The sequence below is a fragment of the Ochotona curzoniae genome, unplaced genomic scaffold (genome assembly GCF_017591425.1).
Source record: "Ochotona curzoniae isolate NIBS_2020 unplaced genomic scaffold, NIBS_Ocur_1.0 contig_3643, whole genome shotgun sequence".
Lineage (NCBI taxonomy): Eukaryota > Metazoa > Chordata > Mammalia > Lagomorpha > Ochotonidae > Ochotona > Ochotona curzoniae.
Window position 1 is genome coordinate 263,432 of NW_024465933.1, and position 23,012 is coordinate 286,443.

The window sequence follows — 23,012 nt, forward strand, 5'->3', positions numbered from 1 at the left end:
GGACAGAGATCTTCCATCCACTGGTTCAGTCCCTAAGAGGCCACAATGACCAGGGCTGGGCCAAGCCGAAACAAGGAACCAGTAGCTACACTTTGGTCCCCCATGCGAATAGCAGGGGTCCCAGCAGTTGGTCCAGCAGAGAGCTGAATCAGAAACAGAACCACTGAGACTCAAACCAGCACTGAAACACCAATGTTACAGGCTTTTAGCTTGCTTCATTACAGTGCTGACCCTGCAGATAAAATTGTTTTCTGGATGTTTTAGTGCATGAACACAGAAGGCCCTCAAGAGAGTAGTGAGACCAGAAAGCTAGGTTCAGATTTAGAATGCTCACCCTTCTCAGGGTTCCACATTGGAATGTGGTAAGGGAAGGAGGTAGCCCATCGTCTGTCCAGAATGGTACAAGGTCTCCCCGACTTTATCAATCAGGATTTTGTGACTGTAACAGTATACATGGGAGAAACTGCTTATGAAGGAAAGAAGTTTATGTTGGCTTATGGTTTTGGATTTCACCACCTGAGATCAGGCAGGCCCCATTGTCTTGTCCATCTGGTGAAGCCGGAGGATGGCAACGACCAAGAGTGTTTGGAGAATGGAAAACATGGAGATCCTGAAAGCAGAGAGGGTGGTTGACTGCGGATATAAACCCTGGTTGCTGTGTTTGAGGGACTGCACTGAATCTTGGAAGCCAGTGCTTGTTTCTGGGCTTCTTTGTGGAAAGAAACGCTACTCCCAAACAGTCCTGTTCAACCTCACCTGGCAGGAGCAGATGTAGTCACTTGATAGAATGAACCTTTAGGATGTGGTGCTCCCTTAAGTTGTCTCTTGCAGTCAGAAGTTTCTAGTTTGGTAAATCCAAAACTCCTGGATGCTTTTGTTTTCTGAGCTTTACTGAGACACATTGCATGTACTGTGTGATTTGCCGAATGAAAAGGCTTTTAGTATATCCAGTTATCCAGTCATCAACACCAGCAAAACACCCCCAAAAACACCTCTTTCCTGTTCACAGTCATTCCCTTTCTCACCTTCTCCCCAGCCACAGGCAACCATGGATCTGCTTTGTTTTCTCTATAGATTTGTCCTTTCCCTGTGTTTTTGCACTTTCAAAAATAGTTTTCCTTTGCATGTGTATATTCAGTAGGCCTGGGAAAAATAGTAAAATCTCAGTTTATGCTAGTATTTTATTTGTTTTCTCCATAGAGGTAAATGAGCACTTCTCAAAGTAACTCACAGGAAAATCACGAGGGCTTAGGCAGGTGTGAATGGGACTAAGATGCTGAATCTGTAGCAAGAGATGCCCTTACTGCAAGTATAGATGCCACACTTAGAATGGTAGGTCAGTATGGCAATGTAGAAAGCATCGGGGAAGGGGTGTGTGTGTGTGTGTGTGTGTGTGCGTGTGTGTTCACACACGCACTGTGGGCTGGGTTTTATCTACACAGACCTCTGGCTTACATTCTGAAATGAGAGCTGTGAGGTCCTCAAACATTCCTTTTCTCCTCTCTGTCTTCAAATCCATGATCTTCTGATTCATCATCATTCTTGTTGAACTTGGCCTGCTTCCTTTCTTTATGAAGACTGCAGCACTGTATTTCTCTGACCATCTCTTGACACATTGGGGTCATTAGTTCTAGTCACGCCGCACTTTCTGGAAATTGTGTTCTTGTGAAAAGGAATAAGAATCATATTATCCACTCTTTGGTGTTTGGGGGAGCTCTGTTCCTTTAGGCATAGGAGTGTGGTCCCTGTTAACAGAGAAGGAATGCTGAGCATACAGCAGTTGCTAAGCAAGCCAAGTTACAACCAAGAGCCTTCAAGATTGCTCGGGTTGAGTCCTTGCAGTCTGTGGCATTGGGTTGCTATCCAAAGAAGAAGGATTCACTTTCTCTGGGCTTCATCAAATTGTTTTTGTTCCTGTGGTTTCTTGCTAAATAACTGTATCATCAGATCCCACAGAGCAAAGCCAAGACCAAGTAGAGAAACCAAGCTTTATCCATCTTTTAGGATCACCCACAGAACTCCCTGAGCTTTCATTTCAGAAGTATGGCTTGTATTAGTCTAGGGACTCTGCACGGCAAAGCAGGTGTACATAACATGAGAATGCCTAGCATGTACACATGCCCAGGCTTACCCACCTGGGCAGCTACAGCAGATCTGTGACCTTTGGTTAAGGCACCGCTAAATCCGGACAAAAACAGAAGATGACTGGGACAGGACAAGAACGGGAGATCAGTGACGACCACTTGGTACAACACGTCTTTGACCCTGTTGGCTCACTGGCCCAGGCACCTTCAAAGGCTCTGAATTACCTGTGTGTGAAACTCAGTCTCCTTGGTACAGCCATTAGGGCACCTCTGGCTCGGTCTCCCCTTCTAGAGTTGCTACATACAATGCCTTCTATAAATATCTATGCTGCAGCTACACTGGGATGGACCAGACACCGCGCAGGATACTCTGTCTCACAGCTTCCATCCCTTTCCCCTAGCTGTCACCAAGATCGCTCTTCTTTCATTCCTCTTTCTGACAAAATTCCACTCATCTTTCCAAGGGGAATGCCTTGCCTTTTCCTCCATGATATCTTGTATTTCTTTAACTCCTTTTGTTCTTATTCTCCCTGGTTTCACTCTAATTTGGCAGCCTTCTGGCAATTTCTTAGTATCTGTATTGTTAACAAAAAAAAAAAAAACCTATAAATACAACTATCGTTTTTGGACACATGCTGTGTGTCTCCTATGTTATGATGTGGCTCAGGTAAGTGACTTCACTCCATCTTCCAAATGCCTTGGTAAGCGAGCAGGTGTTACACCCACTACCCAGATGAGGAGGTACTTACTGCACAGGTGAGGAAGTACAAACTCCCCCCAAATTGCCAGCGAGTTGGACCTTGGGACCTCAGTGGTGTTAGTTCCAAGACCCTGTAAAGATCTGACTGCTACCATGTGTCTCAGCCAGTGCTTGCTGGAATTAACAAGGAATAGCTCTACCTATTGTATGAACCCCAAAGTCTTCTACTTCCTGGCCTTGGCTATCATTCTTATGAGATGGCTAAAGGAATATCCCTCTATCTCAGCATAGCAGCTGCCAATTTTTGTCTCGATCAGAGCCTCCAACTTGCAGGAAGACTTCCCATGTATCCCCTAAGGTTCCACAGATATTGCAAATCTTTACAAAAACAGCAAGAGAATGAATGAATGAATGAATGAATGAATAAAACCAAGATATTTGAGATGGTGGTCCCAGATGTGGTTGCATATTTAATCAGGTTAGGGGGTGAGTGAGGTAGAGAGAGATCTAGAGGAGTGGTGCCTCCATGTGGGGGACTTGTTTGCTGTCTCAGTCAGTCTAGGATCTGTTGTTGAGAATGATTGAGAAGCTGGACATAATGAAAGTAAAGCTAAAGTGGTAAAACTAGCAAGTCACACTCAGCCCAGATTCTGCTCTGAAGCATTGATAGACCTAGGGAAGTTCGCACAATGTAATATGTAACACTTCATCATTTAAGATTTTGTTCAGTCACAATTTGGGGGGCGTCATACCTCACTCCACCCATATCCATGCACAGGAAGAAATGCCAACCTGTTAAGTGTAAGGAGTGAGATGATGGGCAACTTGGGTTTTGTTGTTATATAGTTTTGGAACTTTCAGGTGTTCTCGACTGAAATGTGTTAAAGACAAATGCTACTCAGATCAGCAAAACACAAACAGGTAATTTTTTTTAAAAAAAATCAAATTTTTGAGTAAAAAATTGTTAAAAATCACAGGACACAAGGAACTCAGTGCCCTCGGTAGAAAGGAACATCGTCCCACCCAGCATGGCTGGTTCCTTGCTGTTCTTTTATGTGTGTGCACTCAATTTCAAAGCTGTTCCTGAATTTATTTTTGTAAAAAGGACTTTAAACTTCCTCTGATACAGCCGTCCACTGGGAAATTACAATTTGAAAACGAAAGGGACATGGGACTTTTCATGGATTCAAGCCTATGAAGGATCATGGAGCAAGTGAGACCCTCTGGACAGGGCATCGTCCCCCTGCCGTGTTGTCCTTCTTGGTCTGTCCCATCTCCACCCAGTCACAGATGCCCAAGGCCACATCAGAGTGTCACCTGAGCAGTAGGATGGATTGGGAAAGGAACACCGTGCCCAAGATCTGTCTTTATCGTCTTCAAGCTATTTGAAGCTCTGGGAAGTGGAGGACTGGATTTAACGAATGGGAAGAAGTAACATTAGGGAAGCCTCTTTCAACCTTTACTATGCACATCTTCCCACTAACAGTCTTGATAAAGACAATTCCAAACTACAAGTCTTGTGCATGTCTAGCCAGCATCCATTTGAGCAATTTTGAGTCCTAATTGCTCCACTTCTGATCCAGTTCTGTGTTAATGCACCTTGGAAAGCAGCACAAAATGGCCTGGGTGCTTGGACCCTTGCCACCCATGGAGGAGGCTCTAATGGAGTTCTTGGCTCATGGCTTTGGTCTGGCCTAACCCAGCTATTGCGTACCAGTAAATAATTGATCATTTCTCTTCCTCCCTCTCCCTCCATCCCTCCCTCTCACCCCCCAACTTTCTCTTTCAAGTAATAAATTATAAAAAGTATTAAGTTAAAAAAAGATGAACCTTTTATGATTTTTGAAATCTGGTTAGACAGTCCTCTTCCAATTGGCCACAGCAAATGTTTACTAAGAAAAACTATGCATGGATTTCAAAACACTTTTGGACTGAAATAAACTTATCTTTTAATCCACTTTCCACAAACCTTTTGAAATACTCTCATATGTGAATTTTAGTGTTATTTCTAAAAATTTAAGAGATTTTTTTAGAGGGAATTGGGAATGGGTGGGGACCTGCTGCCAGATTAAAAATAGAATCAATCCTTCAGCTCTTCCATATTGGGAATGGTGTATGCATACACTAAAAAATTTGTGTAGACACATTGGGAATTGTACATATAAAAATAGGGAATTGTGTGCATGCACATTGTGAATTCTATTTGTGCATCTTGAAAATTCTGTGTATGCACTCTGGAAACTGTGTGTGTGTGTACACTGGGGTGAGGGGCTAGGGAGGTGGGGCAGATGGAATTCTTGGATTACAACTAATGAATCCAAGGGTATGGCTCCTTCTTGAACATCATCTAACTCTTCCAAATGTCATTTTGATAAGTTAATATAAATGAATCAAAAACATCTGCACCAAAAATCCGACTGAACACACAAGGGCTTAACAATTAAATGGAAGAATGTTTGGCACAATGTGTTTCAGGTTTTAGCGGATCCAAAATATTTTGAAAAACAGAGAAGTTCTTAAGATGTTTTGGGAATTTAAGGGGCAGCTGGCTCTCCCATCCCCCTGTAAAAATGGCAGTGGTTATTTCTGTTCTTTGTGTCATCTCTGTGTGTCCCGTGGGGCTTTCTGTCTGTGGAGCAGGTTCTCCTGTACAGCCCGTCATCTGTGGCCTCTGCAGTGAGGGCTGCCAGTGGCCACCATCTTATGCAGGTACAAGGCTCACTTCTAAGCCTCTCTCATTGCTAGATTTGCTGTCTGTGTTTCAAAAGTGGTACTGGAGGGTTCTCTCCAGCTGCAAGGCCAAACTGCAGATCTGTTTAGGTGGGACCCTGCGGCTGTTATACCTCAGTTTCATAATGGAGGATTTCTCACTGGGCAGCTTGGGCTCATCCTTGCAGACACTGCCCAGTAAGGCAGTTGGAACTTGAAGGAGAGTAGGGGGAAAAGCTGATATCTGATGGAAAGCAAAGCTCAGGGTGTGCAAAGGGCTGCTTGCAAAGCCTCTGTAAAGAAAACCACATTGGGCTCTTGCTTCGCCAAACTGAACTTACTCTTGGACGCCGGCTGAGGTTCCCCGCGAATGCCAGCGAAGCAGATGAAAGTGATGCGTGTGCAGTTCCCTTTCATGCTCTTGTCTGAAGACGCTGTCCTTTCCATCTTATTGATTTTCAGTCTCGCCATCCTGAAATTTTAATCGCCTGAGCACTGAGCAGACATCATTTAGATCACCTAGCTTGTAATTCTATCTGCAGCAGAAGATGAAAGAAAAAGCCCTCGCACATTCCCCTGCCTTCTGTCTCCCCTTCAAGGGACACTGTCAATCTTGCTTAGGCTTCCTAAGTAATCATCGTTTAATTTTCTCTATAGGTTATGAAATCTTGATTCCCTAAAGTTAAACATAATAATGATACGAGTAATTAAAAGTGATGGGAGAATATTAGTAAATATATTTATATTCAGGCCACCACATGTCTAGCTCACAATCTGACTCCTCCTTGATGACTTTTTGTTAAGCTCTTGTTAATTATTGATATTTTCCCACTAGGTTTTTAAAAAATCCACAAAAGAATTAAAACAGGGCTTAACCCTACTATTTTTGAACCGAAATTTGTGTTAGTCTCTTTACAGCAGTTGGGATGATACCTGGGTTAAAAACCCTCCAGTTCTCCCAATTTCAATTCCAAAATTTGGCCTGATCCAGCTCCTGCTCTTCCCCTCATCTGTGCCTCACTTTCACACTTGCCTGGTACCCAGAGCCGATCCTGCTGCCCCAAGTTTCAAGGCCTTTTATAAAGTGTTCTCTCTCTCCCTGACCCCTGGGTCCCACCAGGATCAGCTCCTCATTCATAGCTCAGCTCGAACGACTCCTTCCTGGAGAGCATTGCTGTGGCAAATGGTTCTACTGTGTTCTCCTCATGGTACATGCTGCTAAATGAGATCATCTTTCCCATTGTCAACTTTCTATCACTAAAGAATGAGCGATGAGTGAATGGTCTAGGGCAGAGATGGCAAACCTTTTTCCTGCCAAGGTATTCTTAAGTATGTACAGCATTTATTCATGCCCTAGAAAGAAATTATCAGCTTAGAAGTTTGCTACAGATTTATTGAAGTGCGAATTCTGCCTGCAGTTCCTTTGGCAGGACCAGACCAGATGATTCTGAAGGCCTTATATGGCTCATAGGCCAGGTGTTCCCATCCCAACTAGGTACTAGACATGGTCTCTGTTGGAAAAGACTTGTCATTTCAAACCGGCAATTTCAATGGATTTGTACGTGGTATGCACGTTACTTAGAGAGAGTATGCCTCTACAGTGTGTGATCTGAGAAAGCCCAGTCTAGCCAAAAGTCAAGGACCGAAGTCTGCAAAGTATAGGTTCTGTTGAGTCAGATTTGCCCTTTCTATTCTCTAAGCAATAGATTAGGCATTTGGGCTGAATGTACCCAGTGTGTGTACATCGTAGAATGTTAGTGCATCATTTCCTGCCTTGGAGTAAATCACTCTGCTCTTGGAAGGAATATTCCGTAGGAGGCCCTGCTCTCAGTACATGGCTACAAGTCCAGAGACTGCAGGCTGACACCTGGCTCCTGTAATCCAAGCACATGAAGACTTCCTGCCTTGAAATTTGATCTTAGGTAGGGAATGTGACAGCCCTCAGGAAAACCAGTATCAGAACCCTTTAAGACAAATGGATGGATTGCAAATGTGGCTAAAAATGACAGAGAATTTCCTAGTTGGGTTGGGTTTGAAACTCCCAGAACCGTTGACTTTAGTAGGATACTCTCGTCATAGTTTTGATCATGTTCTTGAGAAAGTCTAGGACCCAGCGTAATGGCTCAGTGGCTGAATCCTTCCCTTGCACATGCCAGGATTCTATATGGGTACTGATTCGTGTTTTGGCTGTGCTACTTCCCTTCCAGCTCCCTGTTTGTGGTCTGGGAAAGCAGCAGAGAACAGCCCAAAGCCTTGGGACCCTGCACCCACATGGGAGACTTGGAGGAAGCCCCTGGCTCCTGGCTTTGTATTGGCTTAGCTCTGGCTATTGTGGCCGCTTAGAGAGTGAACCAATGGATGGAAGATCTTCCTGTCTCTCGTCTATAAATCTCTTTCCAATAAAAGTAAATAAATCCAAAAAAAAAAAAAAAGAAGAAGAAGAAGAAAAAGAAAGCAGAAGAACATTCTGGAAGAGAACACATGAAATGATGCTCCTTTCCGCAGAGTCCTGGCGCCTTGTGTGGAAGTGGAGATTCTGGAAGCTGAGCCAACCTTGGCCAAGGCTCTTTGGAGGGGACCAAGATTTTTTTTTTCTGCTGTCATGGTCTGAGAGAAACTTTAGCATTCCTTTGCATTTGTGCTCTTGTCAGTTTCTCCAGGGACTTCATCAATGAATCGCCTCTGGCTTGTCACCAACATTTTAATCCATTGCTTTGATCATTTCATCCTGCTCTGTTCATTCTAGCAGAGGATAGAATCAGAGAGCAATGCTTTGTACCCAGAAGCCCTTTAGTGGGATGCTCCTGTACCTTGCTACTTGAGGTCTGGCCTAGCAGGTGGCATGGAGGCAGTACCAGCACCAGGTCAGAGCTCCTTAGAATTCTCAGCTCTTCCCCAGATCCACTGTACTAAAATCTGCAGTTTAACAAGATCCTCAAGTGATCGGTATGCATATCAAAATAGAAAAACATTTTCTGGAATTCCTCACTGCCACCTTCACCACCACCCCCACCACTACCACTGTCAACATCATTCCAGCGAACAACCAGGTCTCATTGAGAAGTTTCTTTGCCAGTGTTTGATCTCAGTACCTTACCCACACCATCAACATTAACTAATTTAGTCCTCCCAACATCCCCATGTGGCATAGGCTATTATTATTCCTATTTGCATACAGGGAAACTGAATCTCAGGGAAATCAAACAACTCCTATGAAACTATTCAGATACTAAGGAGGGCAGTCTGGCTGCTGTCCCAGACACTTTGCCCCAGGGTCTGTGGTCCTATGTGCCAGGCTCCCTGGGTTGCCCTCCCCCTGGTCTCTTTTCTGTTCTCCAGGTCAGTTCACTCCATATTCATTTGCTTTCTCCTCCTAGGTCTGCAAAGCATCTGTAAAACAGAGTCAAGGCCAAGGGCATGCTGCTACTTAGTGTGTTCTCTAAAAGAACACTGGATTTTTCAGTAAGACTGCATCGTGTACCATGTAGATTTGATCTCTGTCAGCCCCAGAAAATGAGCTCCTTCTACTGCTTTCAATTAAAATGTATTGCTTAGACTTGCAGATTTCCATCCCCCCCGGATGTGAACTCCCTCTGGCACTGTGCAGATAGTGAAGTATCTTGAACTTGACCTTTGGAAGAACACTTACATTTACAACTCTTATCTGGAAAGAGAGAGAGAGAGAGAGAAAGGCAGAGACAGAGAAGTACTATGACCTTGTAATGCTTTGGTTCAGTGTTCATCAACTCCTTTAAAAATCTTAAGGCCATAATACCTAGAACCAATTTGAGACCCAAGATTAATTACAAGAACATGGTTATCTGGGGTCTGGAGGAGATTAAGTCAGTGGTCTTCAGGCTGATATCTGAACTTCTCTGAAGAAGGCTCCAGAGAAGCACAATAGAGTTGGAGCCTGAGGTACCTTGGGCCTGTTCACTTTGTTTTATTGCAGGCTTAAAAAAAAGAAAGAAGTTTTGTACGTGAAAAATATACTGAAATAATTCTCCATCCTTTCATCCTTGTCATGGAAGTCCTTGGGGCTGGGAAAGGCAGATCGACTTCCCCAAGGTCAGGCACTGTTTGAACTAAAAGCCATTTCTGGTGTATCTCCTTTGAAAGCTGAAAAGCTGGGCTGCTTGCCAAACTTACATGGCATTCACTCCTCTGCTGTCTGGACCAGCAGCCCCTATTATACCCCGTGGCACTGACCTGGCTATGTTTCCTTTGCAATTAGGACTCTCCTCGGTGTGTATTTGGAAAACAAAGCACTGCTCACGTGTTCCTGGGAAGCTGAGTCCAGAAGGCAGGCGTTCTCAATGTTCTTTCTCCAACACCATGCTGTCAAACTGTGTGTCCCCCTTCCCTCCCAGATCTGTTTAAATTTTGAAGGCAGCCTTGTGAAGAACACTGAATACTCTGATACCCACAAAATAGAGCAATTCTTCTTGGGCCCGGAACATGAGACTGATGGACCAAGATCACAATAACCATATGTAAACACTTTTTATTTTAACTCCCAGAAAAAAAGAAAAGTATAAGCTCAGGAGAATCTCAGTGACATTTTGCAATTAGCAGTGATAGGTGTGTAGGTGATTTCCATTCTAACATTGTTCGTTTATCAGACATCTCATTACACTGTGTAACACATGTATATATGCCTGGAAGTGTTTTCTTTCTCTTTTTTAAGATATTTATTTGAAAGGCAGGTGCAGAGACATGAAGATTCAAGAGTTGGGTGACCCTACTCCACTGCTGGTGGGGCTGCAGGTTGGTACAGCCTTTATGGAAATCGGTCTGGAGAACACTCAAACAACTCAAAATCTGCATACCATATGATCCAGCAATAGCACTCCTAGGAATATATCCAAAACACCTGTTACACGACAAACCAACATGCATCCCTATGTTCATAGCAGCACAATCAGTAATTGCAAAAACATGGAAGCAACCGAAATGCCCATCAGCAGAAGACTGGATAAGAAAGCTTTGGTTCATCTATTCCATGGAATACTACTCAGCAGTTAAAAAAAAACAAAATGCAGTTCTTTGTGGCTAAATGGGCCCAACTGGAAACTATAATGCTAAGGGAAATGAGCGAATCCCAAATGGTTAGATACCACATGTTTGCTTTAATCTAACCTGTATAATTTTTCTTTTTTTGTTTGTTTGTCTGTTTTTGAACCTGTCATTGATACTGTCTCAACCCATGTGTTTTGAAAAATTAAACTTGCATTATTTCTAACATATTGTCTACTCAATACTATGTCAATTAATTCCATGACACTGTATATTGTTGCTGATGTTTTGTTGGGGCTTTTCACTGACCGGAACTTTACTCTGTTAGCTCTGCCCTCAGACCAGGGAGGGTCGCCCCAAGTGGCCACTGGGCTTGTCTGGACAATGGGATGCTGGACTCTATGCTGGGTATATGCTTGCAACGAAGGAATCTCAACTGAACTTGAACTGTGGTTATGCAGCAAGGTAGAGGAATCCACCATGGATGGAGGGTTGTGGGAGGGGTGGGGGGAATCCCAGTACCTATAAAACTGTTTCACATAATACAATGTTACTAACAATAAAATAAATAAATAAATAAATAAATTTCCTGCTTAAAAAAAAGAGTTAGGTGAAGTGTATCTTCCATTTGCTGGTTCGTTTCCCAAATGGCTGGAACAGCTGGTGCTGGCTGGGCGGGCTGAAACCAGGAGCCAGGAAGGCCACTGTGTCGCTCACAGGGATGAAAGGGACACGAGCACTGGGCCGTCCTCCACTGCCTTCTTGGCTCATTGGTAGGGAGCTGTATGGGAAGTGGAGCAGCTGGAACTTGAACCAGAACCAGTAGGGATTGCAGCTTTGAAGACAGTAACTTGGCCCATTGCATCACCACACCTGCCCCCCAAGTGCTTTACAGACAGAGGTGTGGGGTACCGGGAAGGATGTGGTTAGAGGAAGGGAGATATCCCTTAATTGCTGGTTCACTTCCCTAAAGGCTGCAATGGCAGGGCTAGGAAAGGCAAAAACCAAGAAGAGCCAACAACCTCACCTGGTGGTAACTACCTCATGTAGGTGGTAGAGGGGCCCAAGGACTTGGTTCATCTTTTACTGCTTACCAGGGATACCAGTATGAAGCTTGGGAGGAAGCAGAGCAGTGGGGATTCCAACTGGTACCCATATGGGATGCTGACATTACCTATGGCAGGCCAACTTGCTGTGCCACAATACTGGTCCTGAAGTTTCTTACCTGTAAGAGCGACTTTCCACTCGCCTAAACATTCAATACTTTCCTCATCTTCTTTCTGAAAGATTAGTTATTAATATCCACATCCTGGTTGTGTGTCTCAAAGCCAAAACCATCACTTTCGCACACATCACCAGTTAGAGATATGGAAGGGGCAGATATTTGGTGTAGTGGTTAACTTGCCACTTGGGATGACTGCATTCTGTACAGAAGTGTTTGGTTCAAGTCCCAGCTTCTCCACTTGTGATCTAGCTTTCAGTTAATGCACACCCTGGGAACAGTTCCAATCTTTGGATCTCCGTCACCTGTGTGGGAAACCCAGATGGAGTTTCTGACTTCTACAGTGTCGGGGTGCACTTAAATAAGAGACTGCTAGAATTATGATTCCTTATGAAGGACTACACTATTGTAACAAAATGGGAAAAATCTGACGGGGGTGGGAGTTTGGGGGGAATCAAAATTGAACCACACGGTTCAAAATTCAAGATTAAAATTTATTTAAAAAAGGAAAAAGCAAGTACTCCCTGCAATGCTTACAACTGTTGTGTATCTGGAGGTGACTATGGGCCTTCAAGCTACTTGATCATGAATACAAAGACATTACCAAGGTAATGGTATTGGTATACATATATATTTATATACACATAAACATATGCACACTCCATATGTACTGTTATAAAATACTATATACACCAGATATACTGTATACCAGTGTGTGTGTGTGTGTGTGTGTGTGTGTGTGTACACACGCCATATGTACATGCGAGTGCATTAAATTTCACCTTTGGTCCTTCTGTTCCTAAGAAGATTTAAGGGATATTTTAACCCTTCCTGCAAAAAAAGAGAATTATGAAAAGCATATTTAAAGAAGTTAAATAGCGTAGTGGTTAAAGTCCTTGCCTTGCACTTGCCAGGATCCCATATGGGTGCCGGTTCTAATCCCAGCGGCCCCACTTCCCATCCAACTCCCTGCTTTTGGCCTAGGAAAAGCAATCGAGGACGGCCCGAGGCTTTGGGACCCTGCACCCGCGTGGGAGACCCCAAAGAGTTCCTGGCTCCTGGCTTCATTTCGGCACAGCACTGGCCGTTACGGTCACTTGAGGAATGAATCATCGGACAAAAGATCTTTCCCTCTATCTCTCCTCCTCTCTGTATATCTGCCTTTCCAATAAAAATAAATAAATCTTTAAAAAAAAAAAAAATGGGGCCCGGCATGATGGCGCAGTGGTTAAGGTCCTCGCCTTGCATGCTCGGGATCCCATATGGGCGCCGGTTCTAATCCCGGCAGCCCCGCTTCCCATCCAGCTCCCTGCTTGTGGCCCGGGAAAGCAGTGGAGGACGGCCCAAAGCTTTGGGACCCTGCACCTGTGTGGGAGACCTGGAAGAGGCTCCTGGCTTCGGACCAGCACAGCTCCGGCTGTTGCGTTCACTTGGGGAGTGAATCATCGGACGGAAGATCTTCCTCTCTGTCTCTCCTCCTCTCTGTGTATCTGACTTTCCAATAAAAGTAAAATAAATCTTAAAAAAAAAAAAGATGTTAAGTAGTGACATAACACACTAAAGAAGTTTGCTGTCCTCCTGGGTGGCCTATCAATTATTGAGTAAGATGAAGACGTTGAACTTTGTCTTGGGTAATCTCTAGCGTGGGGAAATAATTGTTGCTGAGTGTTATGATGCCATATAATACTTGGATAACATGAAATGACACCAGGGAGGAATTTGACCTTTGTGAGAATTTAGTGGGAATTTTTCTGGTAAATTTCCAAAGCTTGCTGGATTAGCAAATGTACCTGGTAGCTGATGGGTTAAAATAACTAACCTTTATTTGCAAAGGAGCTGTTGCAGGGTTTGTCTCCAAACCAAGCCTATTGGAGGTATGTTTATAAAACAAAACCTGCAGAGATTACTTCCTACGGCAGGTAGATCACGGTCTGCTCCAGGCCAGGCATTTGCCGCTTATTTACTCACCCCTTGTTCTTGTTTTACAAAACCACCAGACACTATCTTAGCAAAGATAAAAGTGGATACTTCCTTGTTCAGTTCATCTTGTACAGTATTGTCTTTCTATTGCAGTTCTTTCTTATTTGAATTCATTTAAAAGTATCCTCCATCCCCAGTAAGAGAGCTCCTCTTAGTTAACAACACATATTCACCCTCACCAGTAACAATCTCCGTGTACTGCTCGGCTGGAGGCTGAATTCTTGAACTCACCATGACTCATTTAGACAAATCTAGCTCCAGCTCTGGAGCAGAGGTTGGTGTCAACTTCCTCCTGAGTCACCAGGCGTGGTCAGGCAGGATGGGGAAAGTGATGCCAGAATGCAATTGGGAACCTCTTAGAAAGGACTGCATGCTTGGTTGGCAGCCAGCAGTGTCTAGTAGACTTATAAACTTGCCATTTTCAAGGTCATCATTTTTCTTGTTTCTCAAATACAAAAGTTGGAGTAGCAGTTTGGGCAACTGGCTAAAACACACTTGACCCATATCAGGGTGCCTGGGATGGATATTTAACTCTGCTACGGCTTCCTGCTAATGTGTATCCTGGGAGGCAACAGTGATGGCTCCTTCCAAGTAGAAGATATGGACTGAGTTCCAGCTGAGTTTGACCTGGCTTAGCTTTAGCTGTGGATAACTGGGGAACGAGCCAGTAGGTGGGAATTCTCTCCCTCTCTCTGTTTCACTTCTCTCTACCCCTCTAATTGATACATTTTACAAAAACATTAACAAAAATTTTTAAAGTACATAAAGTACAATCAACTTTTTTCAAAACATAGACACAATATTGGCCCTTGATAGATGTGTTCCCTTCAATCAGAGCTCCTTAAAGTCATGCGGTACACTTGGTTCTTCTGAATGTACTTGCCACCCAGCCTAGGGGCTTGACAGGACAGACATGGCTTAAACAGTTATGGAAGAAATGCAGTTAACTTATTTTTTGAAAGACCTCAGACTTTGTATAAAACAAACAAAACTCCAAACTTACTAAGTTTTGCAAAGGAGCTCATTCTCCCCCGTGTGCCACAAACCCGTTTGTTTTTAGTGTTGGCATTTCAATTTTACTTGCTTTGATAAAGTTTCTAATGACCTAAAAACATTCAATTCTGCTTTTCCATTTTTTTTTTTAAGAGTAACAGTGGTTTTTCTTGTTATTCCTGATAGGTCATGCACAACATAAGAATGTTAATTTTCAAATAAGTTGCCTATTCCTGTTTTAATGTTTAAAGCTTAAGGCTTTTTGCTGTTGTTTCCACCCACTTCCAGAATAAGGTGGAGGAAGAATTGACAGGAAATGAGCAAGTGCTTTGACAGGACTCATGTATGTTAGCTACAGGTGTTTAATGCATTTTAACACTATTTGTATGCATTTGTCTTATGGGTTTTGCATACCATCACTTTTGTGGGTTGATTGTTAGTCCCATTTAAGGTATAAACTAAAGCTGTTAAGAAGCAAGTGGGGTTTTTTTTGTTTTTGTTTTGTTTTTCCTAATTTTTGTTATAGATTATTTATTGCTGCTGTAACAAGTTACCAAAGTTCATTGTTTAAAGTAGCAAAAATTAATTTGTTAAAACTCCCTTAAAGTCAGAAATACAAAATAAGTGACATTGTAACCACCGTTGGGACCTAGCAAGTGAGGTTAACACCTGCAATGCTAGCATCCCACATGGATGCTGGTTCATATCCTGGCTGTCCCACTTCCCCTCCAGTTCCCTGCTAATGACCTGGGAAAGCAGTGGAAGATGGCCCTAGCGTTTGGGCCTCTGCTATTCATGTGGAAGACCTAAGGGAAGTTCCTACCTCTTGGCTTCTGCCTGACACAGCCCTGATGATACTATGGCCATCTAGGGAATAAACCAGCTGAAGGAAGGTCTCTCTATATGTGTATGTCTCTGAATCTTCCTTTCTATAACTCTGACTTTCAGAATGAATAAATACATCTTTTTAAAAAAAATGTGTTGCATTGGCTAAAACTCATATGTGACTAGGAATAAGAATAGGAATATGTTTCTTCTGGATCCTCCAGGAAGAATCCATTCCCTTACATTCACAATGTCTAAAGGCCACGTGTATTAGTGGCTGGAGTCCTGTATGAATGGCTCCCTCCTCAGCCTTCAAAGCTTCAGCCTTCAGATTGTTCTCTGATACTTAAGCCTCCTTTCCCTTTTTGATCATGTAGAGTTCACCCAGCTAATCCAGAATAGTCTCTACAACTCATGATCATCAATTCAATTTTATCTGTAAATCTCCTTTAGATAAATTAATTGATTTATGGATTCTAGAGATTAGGTCATAAAGGCATCATTTTTGTTTTCTACCCAAAACAGAGACCCGTACAGGGTCCCAAAAAACTTACCGTCCTAGTCGACTTTGGGCGAAGGGAGAAAGATTTGCTCCGTCTCGTTCTGGAGGCTCACAGATTCCCTACAGTGGCAGAGTCCCAAGGAAACATGAGTTAGCACAGGACTAGAAGCAGGGAGGGTGTGCATATCTTTTTATGTCTATGTGGTCCCTTAAAGCTACCAGCATCTGATCATAGGAGATCAATTGTATTAGCCCAGTCTAATCCTGTCACTTCTCAAGAGACACCACCTTCAAACACAGTAAGTTGATTATTTCTCCACCTTCTTAGTACCATATCTTATGACTTTGGGATTTAGAGTCATGCAGGAGTTCAAAGCCATGGTAACCTTCATCAAGTTTCTAGCCTTCTATACAGACAAGAAAAAGTCTTTGCCTTTTTTGGTGTGTCTTTCGGTATTTCTGTCTTTGGTATTACTGAGTTTTGCAACAAAAAAACCTAATGGGATCTATGCTTATGTGGACAAACTGTTTTGAGAGGTGTTCAGCAATAATGCAGACTGACAATACGATGCTATAGTAACATAGTGAGAGACAGGGAGCAGCACTTTGACAATCAGGATATATGAGTTTGAGACGAAGTTTTAGAAACTCGTCCCTCAGTGATTTGTTGAATGAACTCATTGATCAGCTGACTTCCTCTTTCAGGCTTCTGCGCAGAGATACGTCGTGAAGAATTATTTCTACTATTACCTGTTCAGATTCTCTGCTGCCCTGGGACAAGAGGTGTTCTACATCACATTCCTTCCCTTCACTCACTGGAACATTGATCCATATTTATCCAGAAGGCTGGTCATCATATGGGTGGTAAGTGTCACTATTACTACTTACCCTCTTTTACTACTGCCTCTTCTGAGACAGTTACCTGCTTTGTTTTCCCAAGTATTTTACACATAGGTGACTATTTTTTAAACCACCGAGAGCTGAGTCTGCTGCTGATTTACCTTGGAAAATTTAAAAGCTACAAATGCAACTTGCTTTGTTTGGAGAAAATAAATGTACAGGTGATTTCGTGTCCCTGGAATATTCCTTCTCGTGTGAGATGATAGCTAGAAGAGAGCAAATGTGATGAGCAGAGAGGAGACTCCTTACTCAGGACTGCAGGGGTGGACAGGCCATCCTCCTGAGAGGCCCGTTTTTCCTTTACTACTTTCTTCTTAATTAGCATGTAATCACTATTTGCATATTAACTATGTAAAATTGTATATTATTTGTATAAAAATTAGCACCTATTTGTGGAGGACAGTATATTTCCAAACTCTAGCTATCTATGTGTGTGTGTGTATATATATATATGTATATATATCATATATATTGATCAAATTGATAATTTGCATTGCAGTTTCCTTATAATTTGTTTGCTTAGAGCCTTCAGCCTCTTTTCTTCTAGTTCTATATAAAATACACAATAGGTTGCTGTAAATCATTGTCGTCCTACTCTCAAGAGGCCCATTTTAGACCATGGCGGGGGGCAAGCCAATTAGGGGGGCAGTGAAGACTCCCCTACAGGGCCGCTGCTCCCACTGGTGAGACTGAGAGCTGGGCCAGAGGGCAGATCAGGCCGCACGGGACTACAATATTCATTGGCCTGCATGTGAGCTGGGTTAGCCAGGCTGGGCTGAGTGACCCTATCCACTGATGCATGCAGGAGGCAGAGCAAGTACAGGCGGGTCAGGATTTGCCACAGCATCAGTTGGTAAGTGCCAGGAATAGGGACAAGTCCTGTCAGGCTAGACTGCAGTACCACATGGAAGGATCAAGAACTGGGACTGGGAGTGGCCTGGTAGATAAGCTGTCTGTGAGCACCTCTCTGATGGGCAATAGCTCCCACTGGTGAGCATGAGAACCAGGACTAGGGACAGCCTTGGTTAGACAGGCGGTAGCACCCATTGGCATAAGTGTGTGCTGGATAGTGAATTCAATGGGGCTGAGCTATGCTGCAGCACCCCCTTGATGTGTACGAGAACCGAATGGGATGCAGGACAGACTGGACCAGTCTGTTGCACGTAGCAGCAAGTACAGGAACCATGGCTGGGGGCAGGCGTGGTCTGGGTTATCAGAGGTCACTCTGTCCAGGCTGCAGATTCCACTGGTGTGAATGAGAGCTGAGTGTGCGGTGGGCAAGGTTGGGCTGAGCTACAGCATCCATTGGTAAGAGATGGGGCTGGAGTCAGGACTGACCCGTGTCAACTGCAACCACCCGTGTGTGTGTAGGCTGGTGTATGTAATAGGCTGAGCCAGACCTTGCACCGGCTAACACACAGAAGAGTCAGGTCTGTGGTCACTTCAGATGAGTTTTCTTTGGGGACCTCTCAACTGAACTGCTAGGCTCAGAACTCCACCACGGGAGAATCACAGGATCTTTGGTCTGACTGTGGAGTTCTTATGTCACAACTAGGCCTCTTCAGTTGCCTAGATAGCACAGTAGATGGCCTAGCCAGATGAACATGGACATCCAGTATCACAGCAGAGGATGGGGGGGGGTGGGGCAGAACAAATTGGATGACTCTCCCAGCCAAGCACTGACAGCAACTATCTGGGTGAACGAAGACTCTGAGATGAACTATGTCAGCCAATGGACACTGGAAGTATTTCCTCATCTTTGGAGCAATGAAATCAACAGCGTTTCAGAACTAGTGACACCACTTGAGGAGGACCCTTGGAGCCTGTTCCACATGAGGGACCCCGGGATGATGTCAGGTGGCCATTCCCCGTCCCCAGGTGCTGATGCAGTTAGGATGCTGAGTGCATCTTCTCCCCTTATCTTCCCCCTCCCCCCCGGATATAGCAAGAAGAAAACAAAAATTCGAAACAATGGTCTCATCCACTTTCCCCTAGTCCTCAACGTTTCCCAACCCAGTCAGTGGTTCTCATGGACATGGATCCTTCTCAGCTATGTAAACATCACAAAAAAAAGAAATCTGTAAAAATAAAGCTTGCCTTTCCAATAAAAATAAACCTTTAAAAAATCCATTTTTATTTTATTTTATTTTTTTTAAGATTTATTTTTATTATTTTTTCATTGGAAAGGCGGATATACAGAGAGGAGAGACAGAGAGGAAGATCTTCCGTCCGATGATTCACTCCCCAAGTGAGTGCAACGGGCCGATACTATGCCGATCCGAAGCCAGGAGCCTCTTCCAGGTCTCCCACGCAGGTGCAGGGTCCCAAAGCTTTGGGCCATCCTCAGCTGCTTTCCCAGGCCACAGGCAGGGAGCTGGAAGGGAAGCGGGGCTGCCGGGATTAGAACCGGTGCCCATATGGGATCCCTGGTGTGCAAGGCGAGGACCTTTAACCACTTGCGCCACCGCGCCGGGCCCAAAAAATCCATTTTTAGTAAAATTTGATGAAAATGTAAAACTAGAAGTTGTTGGGCCTGGCGCAGTAGCCTAGCAGCTGAAGTCTCGCCTTGAATGCGCTGGGACACTATATGATCACTGAATCTAATCCCAGTGGCCCCTTTTCCTATCCAGCTCCCTGCCTGTGGCCTGGGAAAGCAGTCACAATGACCCAAGGCTTGGGACCCTGCACCCACAAGGGAGACCCAGAAGCTCCTGGCTTCAGATCAGCTCAGCTCTGGCCATTGGGATCGCTTGAGGAATGACTCATCAGGTGGAAAATCTTCCTCTCTCTTTGCAATAAAAAAAATAAAATAAATATATATTTTTTTAAAAAACTAGAAACTGTTGACTTATAAACCAAAGCAGTATTAGAGAAAACCAAAATATGTGGATTTGCACATTAACCTTGAAAATCTTAGCATAATGGGGCAGCTGCAAATGCACCAGAACCCAGTAGCAATTTCATGTGGCCAGGTGGAGGCCCTTTCCATTGTTTTGCTTGGGACTCTTGCATTTAAATTTTTTCAGAACCAAACGGTTCAGAGACTGTCCAGTGACCCAGACTCTACGCTAAATTTAAGAGTTCAAAACCTCTTGCTTGGGGGTGTGGAGAAACCACGTGATCTGAAGCATGTAACCCCGTGCTGGGCTCTGTTCTCATTGGTTCAAGTGGAGCTGATCAGGCATAGATTCTGATGTCCTCAGGGGCAATGGACAGAAGTGAATCAGCGCCCTCCTGAGTGGGTGGGTGAAGGGATACCCGTGAATCATTCTCCATGTGGCCAGCTGGGGGCTCCACAGAGCAGCTGCCCTCTGCCCACCCTGTGAAGGTCACCGGTTGGGAAGAGGAGGATTTAGGACCAGAACTGATGAATCTTCTTGCTTTTTCATATGACATCTATTAGTTTTCAAGTTACAAACATTATATATCTATCAACTGAACAAACAGTCCTAGGAATTCAGCTATTGGGGCCTTGGTTTGAAGCCTGTAGTTGAAAGAGCTGAACTTTTCATTGTGATTCTTCTACCACAGTTGTTCTTGACTCTTTCATCCTTTCTCCCCCATTCCTGTGACCCACTTCTTCTGAAGTTGGGCTCTTTGCTAAAAGAACAGTCTAACAATGTGCAGAGTCATGAACATCTGGCCAATGCTAAATTGCCTCGCTTCCTTTTTGAGCACCACTTCAGGATCTTTAGGCAGCTAGGGTGGGGAAAGAGAGTGGGGGGGAGGGGATGGGAACACCACTTCCATTCTTGAGATTTGCAAACCTATGTAAAGACCCATGATGCTTGAATCTCTTTAACCCTAGGATTCATTTTCTGAGATTTCTAGTTATGCTGAAAAAGCCAACAGTTTACAGCAGTTACGTGGGGAAGATGATGCGATGAACTTTTTCCAACCCGGGAATATTCTGTGTTGTGCATGGTCAGCTCAGGACCAATGATCTCCCCACTGAGATGGATACTTCCAGATCTGATGGGAGGCTGAGGCGAAGGGACATTCTGATGGCCAGTATTGATTGTCATTTGATGTTTCAGATTCCTCATTTCACAACACTCAGGGTGCTTGTTTGAGACAGAATAAGTCTTTGATCAGAAAGTGAGGTAATAAAATCTTTGCCTGTAAGTAAGGAAAGAGCAGCCGTGAGTGTGTGGCTTGTCCGGATCCTTGGTAACCTGTCATTTGATATTTTAAGTGAATGCCTGGCCTGGTCACAGAACACACATGTAGTTGTGATTAGCTGCACCTGTAAAAGCGGCTTGGACAGGGTCAGCAAGGCACAGTGCCCATTCTTGGCAGTTCCTGGTGGAGACAAGGATGCCATTCCTACAGTGGGAGGGGTGAAACGGAGGGTGTGTGTGTGTGTGTGTGTGTGTGTGTGTGTGTGTGTGTGTGTTGAGAAGGAGCATGCTGGATTTCAGAGACAATAATGAAGCGATGCATGTTTGGGGCTCCAGTGTTGAAGGTGAATGAATGGAAATGAAATTCCTGGCATTGTTCAGGGTTAGGGTGGAGAGTGGGTTGGCGCTGGGTGAGGTTCTCTCCCAGGCTAGCCAGGGCCATCAGCTTCCTGCTGAGGCGGCCTTTTTCATGTAAGGGATATCCTTAAATTAGTAGCTGCCTCTTGGAGGGTTGAGGATTAAGAAATGTTAATTACATCAGAGGCAGTGCCGAGGTCTTTAGGCATCTTAGCGCATCCCAAAGAGCTTGGGAGGGAGCTGCATTCAGGAGTCCCAAACCTCTTGCCAAACATTATTATATTCATTTGACAGCCATCATTGAATGAAGGCTCAATCAGTGTTTTATTCCATTGCGAGATCATGTGTTATGTTAGAAGTGACTCAGATCATCTGAGGTGAATTTATGGTTGTAGTAACTGCTCTTTCTTCACCATCGTAATTGTACCTCCTTTATTGCTTTCTTTGGATTCTGCGTTCATTAACATATTTGTGCTTCATGACAATGAGTCAGTGTCATTTTATGGAATGAGATAGTATTACATCCAACTACAGTAATCCATGAGTTACCCAGAGCGTTTGCTATGCACCTCCATCAGCTGTAATAGTTCTTTCATGTTTTGCCTCACAGAACTCTGGCAGACGATACTCATATAACGACCCAACAAGTTTTCATCATCATCCTGTTTCGTGAATCACTTATGTAATTTATGCAAAGTGGGTTTTTAAAATTTATTTTTGTTGCAAAGTCAGATATACAGAAAGGAGAGACAGAGAGGAGGAGAGACAGAGAGGAAGATCTTCCACCTGATGATTCAATCCCCAAGTGGCCATAATGGCTGGAGCTGACACACACACACACACACACACACACACACACACACACCCTCCATTTCACCCCTCCCCCTGTAGAAATGGCATCCTTGTCTCCACCAGGAACTGGCAAGAATGGACACTGTGCCTTACTGACCCTGTCCAATCTGAGCCTTGGAACCAGGAGCATCTTCTGCATCTCGCATGTGGGTGCAGGGTCCCAAGGCTTTGGGCCGTCCTCGACTGCTTTCCCAGGCCTCAATCAGGGAACTGGATGGGAAGCGGGGGCCATCAGGACATGAACCAGCATCCATGTGGGATCTCAGTGGATACAAGGCGAGAACCTTAGCTGCTAGGCTACCACCCCAGGCCTGGCAAAGTGGGTTTGATGCTACCCCTCTACCAGAGAGACCCCGGCTGTTGTGTAGAATAAGCAGGGGAAATGCAAGCATGCTGCCGGTGGTTGAAGCTGAGGCTCTGGCCTTCAAAATAGCTGACTGAGTGTTCTCGCCCACTGCTGCTTTCTGTGCTTTAGCGTTACTCTCATGACACTCATTAACGTGATATCCTGCTACGTTTTCTGACAAATCAGGATTTATCCCAGCAAACTTAGCCAGGCTTTCCTTCAATGAGCTTCTATCCCATATTGAGGCGGTTAGCCTGTGGCACCAGAACAGGAAAGCCTGTGAATGGGGCTCTGATGGGAGGTCTGCAGTTCGGGGTGCTACTTCAGAGGCTGGGCCCCCAGGAACAGGGATTATTCAGTCTCTGGACTCCATTTCAGCATGTGGACAGCCCTAGTAAGGAATAA

The 23,012-nt window shown here is 44.3% G+C and overlaps 1 protein-coding gene across 2 annotated transcripts in view; it reads left to right on the forward strand.

Annotated features, from left to right (window-relative positions):
- The window catches only part of SGPP2 (sphingosine-1-phosphate phosphatase 2), a 116,918-nt gene that overhangs the window by 31,196 nt on the left and 62,710 nt on the right, over window positions 1–23,012 (forward strand). For both annotated transcript variants that reach the window (XM_040982783.1, XM_040982784.1), the window contains one exon: window positions 16,737–16,895. In XM_040982783.1, coding sequence (XP_040838717.1) covers window positions 16,737–16,895 — 159 coding nt within the window. The remainder of the gene's footprint in view (window positions 1–16,736; window positions 16,896–23,012) is intronic.